General features: G+C 43.4%; 1 protein-coding gene across 1 annotated transcript; it reads right to left on the bottom strand.

Annotated features, from left to right (window-relative positions):
- Positions 1-4,555: 4,555 nt before the first annotated feature.
- On the bottom strand, positions 4,556-5,077 carry LOC117506305 (solute carrier organic anion transporter family member 3A1-like). Its single transcript, XM_034165793.1, has one exon. It carries the CDS (start codon positions 4,985-4,987, stop codon positions 4,577-4,579), a length of 411 nt encoding a protein of 136 aa, XP_034021684.1. The 5' UTR covers positions 4,988-5,077; the 3' UTR covers positions 4,556-4,576.
- Between the last annotated feature and the right edge of the window lie 3,119 nt (positions 5,078-8,196).

Below are 8,196 nucleotides of genomic sequence, written 5' to 3'. Positions count from 1 at the left end.
CTAAATCTTACAATACTGTCCAGGTAAATCTATTTATACCGCCCTGCTAAATCTTACGATACTGTCCTCTTAAATCTATTTATACCGCCCTGCTAAATCTTACGATACTGTCCAGGTAAATCTATTCATGCCGCCCTGCTAAATCTTACGATACTGTCCAGGTAAATCTATTCATGCCGCCCTGCTAAATCTTACGATACTGTCCTTGCAAATCAATTCATGCCGCCCTGCTAAATCTTACGATACTGTCCTCTTAAATCTATTTATACTGCCCTGTTAAATCTTATGATACTGTCCTGGTAAATCAATTTATACCGCCCTGCTGAATCTCACGATACTGTCCTGGTAAATCTATTTATACCTCCCTGCTAAATCTTACGATACTGTCCTGGTAAATCTATTTATACCGCCCTGCTAAATCTTACGATACTGTCCTGGTAAATCTATTCATGCCGCCCTGCTAAATCTTACTATACTGTCCTGGTAAATCTATTTATGCCGCCCTGCTAAATCATGATACTGTCCTGGTAAGTCTATTCATGCTGCCCTGCTAAATCTTACGATACTGTCCTGGTAAATCTGTTTATACCGCCCTGCTAAATCTTACGATACTGTCCTGGTAAGTCTATTCATACTGCCCTGCTAAATCTTACGATACTGTCCTCTTAAATCTATTCATGCCGCCCTGCTAAATCTTACGATACTGTCCTCTTAATTCTATTTATGCCGCCCTGCTAAATCTTACGATACTGTCCTGGTAAATCTATTTATACTGCCTTGCTAAATCTTATGATACTGTCCTGGTAAATCTATTTATACTGCCCTGCTAAATCTTATGATACTGTCCTGGTAAATCTATTCATGCCGCACTGCTAAATCTTACGATACTGTCCTGGTAAATCTATTTATACTGCCCTGCTAAATCTTATGATACTGTCCTGGTAAATCTATTTATGCCGCCCTGCTAAATCTTACGATACTGTCCTGGTAAGTCTATTTATACCGCCGTGCTAAATGTTACGATACTGTCCTGGTAAATCTATTTATACCGCCCTGCTAAATCTTACGATACTGTCCTCTTAAATCTATTTATACCGCCCTGCTAAATCTTACGATACTGTCCTCTTAAATCTATTTATACCGCCCTGCTAAATCTTACGATACTGTCCTGGTAAATCTATTTATAACGCCCTGCTAAATCTTACGATATTGTCCTGGTAAATCTGTTTATACCGCCCTGCTAAATCTTACGATACTGTCCTCTTAATTCTATTCATACCACCCTGCTACATGTTACGATACTGTCCTGGTAAATCTATTTATACTGCCCTGCTAAATCTTATGATACTGTCCTGGTAAATCTATTTATGCTGCCCTGCTAAATCTTATGATACTGTCCTGGTAAATCTATTTATGCCACCTTGCTAAATCTTACGATACTGTCCTCTTAAATCTATTTATACCGCCCTGCTAAATCTTACGATACTGTCCAGGTAAATCTATTCATGCCGCCCTGCTAAATCTTACAATACTGTCCTGGTAAATCTATTTATACCGCCCTGCTAAATCTTACGATACTGTCCTCTTAAATCTATTCATACCGCCCTGCTAAATCTTACGATACTGTCCAGGTAAATCTATTTATACTGCCCTGCTAAATCTTACGATACTGTCCTCTTAAATCTATTTATGCCACCCTGCTAAATCTTACGATTCTGTCCTGGTTAATCTATTTATACCGCCCTGCTAAATCTTACGATACTGTCCTCTTAAATCTATTCATGCCACCCTGCTAAATCTTATGATACTGTCCTCTTAATTCTATTTATACCGCACTGCTAAATCTTACGATACTGTCCTGGTAAATCTATTTATACTGCCCTGCTAAATCTTATGATACTGTCCTGGTAAATCTATTTATACTGCCCTGCTAAATCTTATGATACTGTCCTGGTAAATCTATTTATACCGCCCTGCTAAATCTTACGATACTGTCCTGGTAAATCTATTTATACCGCCCTGCTATATCTTACGATACTGTCCTGGTAAGTCTATTTATACCGCCCTGCTAAATCTTACGATACTGTCCTGGTAAATCTATTTATACCGCCCTGCTAAATCTTACGATACTGTCCTGGTAAGTCTATTTATACCGCCCTGCTAAATCTTACGATACTGTCCTGGTAAATCAATTTATACCGCCCTGCTAAATCTTACGATACTGTCCTGGTAAATTTATTGATGCCGCCCTGCTAAATCTTACGATACTGTCCTGGTAAATCTATTCATACCGCCCTGCTAAATCTTACGATACTGTCCTCTTAAATCTATTGATGCCGCCCTGCTAAATCTTACGATACTGTCCTGGTAAGTCTATTTATACTGCCTTTCTAAATCTTACGATACTGTCCTGGTAAATCTATTTATACTGCCCTGCTAAATCTTATGATACTGTCCTCTTAAATCTGTTTATACCGCCCTGCTAAATCTTACAATACTGTCCTGGTAAATCTAACCATACCGTCTTGCTAAATCGAATGATGCCGCCCTGTTAAATCAAACAGTACCATCCAATCAGTGCCACTCTAATCATGCAAACACAGCTCCTGGTCTTCCTTGGCAACATCCCAGCCACGTACTAATCATCATCCAACCTGCTTCACTTCTAGCTGACTGCATCAGGTGCAAGCAAATCTTCATCCATCCATCCATTTTTCTATACTCGCTTACTCCAGTTAAGGGTCACGGGGGGCTTTGTTATGAAACAGATCAAAAAGAAACCAGCAGCTTTCTAAGGACCAGTCAGAGGATGAACACATGAACATTTTTTCATTCAGAAATACAATCAGTAAATATGCCAAGAATAGGCCGTTCTCAAACACTGGGTGTTGGTGAGGGAAGCCACCAAGATATCCAGACAACCCTGAATAAGTTTGGGCTTCTGTGGCTGGAGAAACGTCTCTGTGTTATATCACCAGTTCTACAGACAGATCAACTCCAGGCTCAAGTCTCCCGTGTGCCAGAGTGGTCCTCTGACCACAACACCTCAGACAGCAGGTGTGTTTATCCAGTCAAGGTGCTGGAAGTCTTGAACTAACTAACCCTAAGCTGCTAGTTACTAGTTAACCAGATGTGGTGTTAATATCTGTTACCTTGTGAATGTGGTGGAAAATCATTTTCTGTCACATGACCCACTGAGCTGAAGCTGATTTTGTTCTCCACACAGGCCACCAGCCAACAGATTGCAGCTCCTCAGCGCTCGGGGTCTAATGCCATGTACATGAATCTGGCCCATATACAAGCAGCTGCCGCCGGGGCCGGCGGCGTCGCCGGTAGCCTGGGCGGAGCCTCAGCGGTCAGCCCGTCCTCCATGTCCAGCACAGCCAGCGGTGCAGTGAGCTCCATAGCTGACCAGGCCAGCAGCCAGGCGGCAGCCAAACTTGCCCTGAGGAAGCAGCTGGAGAAAACCCTGCTGGAAATCCCACCTCCCAAACCGCCAGCTCCTCTCCTGCATTTCCTGCCCTCAGCAGCAAACAGCGAATTCATTTACATGGTTGGCTTGGAGGAGGTGGTTCAGAGTGTCCTGGACAGCCAAGGTAAGCAGGTTGAACTTCTGCCAAGTACAACTTCACCACAGTCCTCCTCAGTCCACTTTCTAAAGATTCACTGATCCACACCTGCAAACAGCTACGAACGACACGACGAATGTCTGCACATTATACACATAAAGAATCACTGACTGGAAAAAAAGAAAGAAACACGATGACTGATCTAAAAAAGACATACAGAAATCATCGCCGTCGGGCCGCTTCCCTGTTGGTTCGTTGTCTGCCCCGGTGGCTCTGGGGGCTGCCCTTCCTGCCCCATGTGCCCTTCCACTGCCTTTTTCTCCTGGGGCCCCGCGTCCTGGGCCCGTCGGCGTCGTCGCTCACGGCCAGCCATATGGCTTCTGACGTGCCGGAGTGGTCCATGTCATATGGTAAGGTTCTGTACTTTAGTCTTGGCTCAACACACCAGGCACAATAGTGATCTGATATTTAGCTGTGATCTGGCTCTCTGTGTGTGGATGGTTGCGTGTTTGTAGCCGTCACCACAATTCGTTTTTTTTGGGTGCTCTTAAGCGGATTAACACTCTGGTGTCCTAGATTAGGGTATGGATGCTCACTAATTAGACAACAGACTGTTACTGTCACTGTTTGTTCATGTGTGGTTGTTTTTCCTGGTATGTTGTATGGTTGGGGCCCCGTCTCCTCGGTGCCTCACATCACAGTTATTGTCTTCACCACTTGTCTCTCTTGTTCTTGTCTGTCTTCATGTTGTTTTGGTGGTCGGCCCTTACTGATAGAAGTTGTCGGTTGGCTTTGAGTAGGATGTTGTAGGCTGATCAGGAAGGGCGGATGGAGGTCACACACACACCACATTCACTCACGCACTACATACCTTCTGTCTTGCAAGAATAAATTGCATATATGCGTATTAATGTTCATAAATGGTTCTGCCAGTGTGGCATTTACCATCACTATATATGCAGACATGGGAAAAAAGAAATCACTCATAAAAAATAGAAACACCAGACTCACTGATTTAAAAAAAGAATCCCTATCTCATACTGATTGGTCAGGAACTCCGGCAGAGCTGAGAGAAGGGCGCCGAGAACCATAACAATACCTCCGCAGCTGATCAGTCGGGGCCGATGTGCTTTGGCCCCGAAGTAGCTGACAAACAGGATGAGCGCCAGGTTACCAATCTCAAAGCTGCTGGCTATCACACCGACGTTGGCACTTTGCAGGTTGAACCGTCGCTCCAGCGTTGTCAGGACACTCGGCAGGTACGCGCCTACCGTGCCCTGTGCCAATATGAGGGCGCATTCTGAAATCAAGAATATCTTGATATTTGAGAAGCATGAGGACTTTGCGCGGAGGCCATCTCTGTCGGGGATGTCTCTGGCGCTCCTCTCCCTGTCCCGGTGCTTCTTCTTCACCTGCATCCTTCACTTTAGGACAAACACAGACAGAATCCGCGCGCTGCGTTCCTCCTGTGCCATGCACTCATCGCTCGCTCTGCAAAAAATCAGTTTTACCAGCTGCGAAATGGGCATCCAAACTCCACCGAGCTCAACATTACCGCCTCGTCGGTCGACGTCAACAAACACGCGAACTCCCAGAAGGTGTTGAAGGCACAAGCGAACCGCAGAAGCGAAAACGTGCCAGTGCGTATGTTTCGCTCGATCTGAAAGGCGAGTGTGGTAGTTTTTAGTCCGAGAGGTTTGGTTTTCGTGACACGGACTAAAACTCCTCCTGCTTCTCGTGTGACACACACAATCCCTGCTCTCCCCGCGCCCGCGTGTGGACTCTCTCCCACTGTCAGTGGCACACACGTGGCCCAAGAGGCACTGCTGTGCGTCACCGTCACAAATTCCAAAAAAAAAAAAAAAATATAGAAACACCAGAGTCACTAATTTACAATCTACTAAACTAATTTTTGCACTCGACTTGTAAATACTCAGTGGAGAGCAGCACCAGGAGATGACAGCAAGACTAAGGAATAGTGCATACTATTGCCAGGAACGAAGCCGCAACGGCTCCATTGCAAAGCAAAGCAGCAGCATGAGCAGCAGCGAGCCGCGCTGCGCTGTGCTGGACAGTCCAACAGCGATAGACAGCCCAGAGACAGTTCATCCAGGCCCGCGGCATCGGCGGAGGCGGTTCATCCAGGCCTGCGGCATCGGCGGAGGCGGTTCATCCAGGCCCACGGCATCGGCGGAGGCGGTTCACCAGGCCCGCGGCATCAGCGGAGGCGGTTCATCCAGGCCCACGGCATCGGCGGAGGCGGTTCACCAGGCCCGCGGCATCGGCGGAGGCGGTTCATCCAGGCCGCCAGCGTCGGCTACATCCGAGGCTAATGGCGGCTACATCCGCGGCTACATTCAGGCCCGCGGTACCAGCGGAGGTGGTTCATCCAGGCCCGCGGCATCGGTGGAGGTAGTTTATCCAGGCCTGCGGCATCAGTGGAGGCGGTTTATCCAGGCCCGCGGCGTCGGCTACATCCAAGGCTAGCGGCGGCTATGTCCGTGGCTAGCGTCGGCTACATCTGGGGCTGGCGGCGACATCTGAGGCTGGAGACGATTACATCTGAGGTTGCCTACGGCTACATCCGTGGCTAGCGGTAGCTACGACCGTGGCTGAGGGTGGCTGTGAACGAGGTTAGCAGTGGGGAGGGTCGGTGTGCGGCGACCAGACCTGTGGTGGTGGAGGCTACGGGTGAGAATTGTTTTTGTAATCAATAGTGGCCATACTGAGCCACGATAGTCGGCATGGCACCACCCAGGAAAACAGATAAACTCGAGGAAGATATAGAGGAGATAAAGACCTCATTAAACCGTATATCAAAAGACAAGTCTAATTTAGATAAGCTGATGGTGGAGATTAAAGAACTCCAAAATCTGGTTAAAGAGAAGGACAAGATCATTAAGAAACTTGAGCAACGTGTAGATGAACTTGAACAATTCACTAGAAAAGATGATGTTATAATATCTGGATTAGAAACAAGGCATCAGACATATGCAAGGGTGGTGGATTCTGGTAGAGCCAGTGGGGAGGATGCACCACCTGAAGAACGACAATCATTGGAACAAGTTACAAACTTTTTATATCAAAAAGGTGTTGTCATCCATCAAGACACGATATCAGACTGTTATACTATTCCAACTAAAGACAGAAAAAATAAACTGTCTAACATTGTTATATGATGTACAAGCAGGAAATATAAAAATGAGTTATTAAGACAGGCAAAGAATTTGAAAGGAACGAGTGTCTACATAAATGAGCATCTAACAAAAAAAAATGCAGATATTGCTAGGGAAGCAAGACTACTAAAAAAACAGAAACACATTGTTGCTACATGGGTCTCGAATTGTAGGGTGTGGATTAGAGTAAAAGAAGGAACAAACGGTATACAAATCAAAAACATGGAGGACCTTACGAAATACAGACCTGAATAGACAATCAAATATGACGTCTGTTGGTAATTGGACCAACAAAAAAAAAAATCTGATCAAACATGGAAACAGATGATAAAATATATGACATAGACACTAATATTGATGAAAGTATATTTGATTTAAAAACGATTGGTTGTATTATACGGTAGAACAGCTGAATAGTGAAAAAATTGCAGAAGATACCCTGTCACTCATACATATAAACAGCCGAAGCTTGTATTGTAAAATGTCACAAATAAAAGATTACTTAAATCAGTTTAAAAATAGATTTAGTATTGTTGCAATCACTGAATCTTGGCTTAAAGATGATCTCATGGATGAAGTTCAAATGGAGGGATATGAGCTGTATTTTGTTAACAGAAGATATAAAAAAGGTGGTGGTATTGCTCTGTATATAAAAACAGATCTGATGTGTACAATTGTTGAAGAAATGACAATTATGAATGATGTCATAGAAATTGTAACAGTGGAACTTGTACATGAAACATCTAAGAATATTCTAATCAGTTGTGTATACAGAGCACCAGATTCTTGTGTTGTGAAATTTACAGATAAAATAATAGAATTATTCCATCAAATTCAAAACAAAACGCTTTTTATGTGTGGGGACTTTAACATTAACATAGAACGCTCCAGTTGCCAAAGATTTAGTGATTTTTGTGAACTCAATGTATAGTTTGGGGTTAGTCCCCTTGATAACAAAACCAACCAGAATTACATCGCAAAGTGCAACGGTAATCGACAATATATTTACAAACAGAACAGATGAAATTATTAAGAATGGGATCTTCATGACAGATATTAGCGATCATTTACCAATTTTTTCAATATTTAAATATAAAATAGGTACAACAAAAAAAACTGTTATAAACTTTAAAAGAGATAAGTCAGTAAAAGCCTTAGAGGCATTAAAATATGACCTTAAAAATCAAAATTGGGAAGAAGTTTATGTCAGTGATGTTAATGTAGCATATAACTCATTTATGAAAATATTGATGAAATCATATGACAAAAATTGTAAATAGAAATTAGTAAGAAAAGAGTAAATAAACCATGGCTGACAAAGGGAATAAAAAATGCTTGTGCAAAGAAAAACTATTTATATAGGTGCTTTTTTAAATTGCAAACAAAGGAATCAGAACATAAATACAAAAAATATAAAAATAAATAATTAACAATAATTAGGAAACAAAAAA

Source organism: Thalassophryne amazonica, unplaced genomic scaffold, assembly GCF_902500255.1.
Source record: "Thalassophryne amazonica unplaced genomic scaffold, fThaAma1.1, whole genome shotgun sequence".
In the NCBI taxonomy this organism is placed as follows: domain Eukaryota; kingdom Metazoa; phylum Chordata; class Actinopteri; order Batrachoidiformes; family Batrachoididae; genus Thalassophryne; species Thalassophryne amazonica.
The sequence above is the reverse complement of the archived record's forward strand: the minus strand, read 5'-3'. Positions and strand labels throughout refer to the sequence as shown.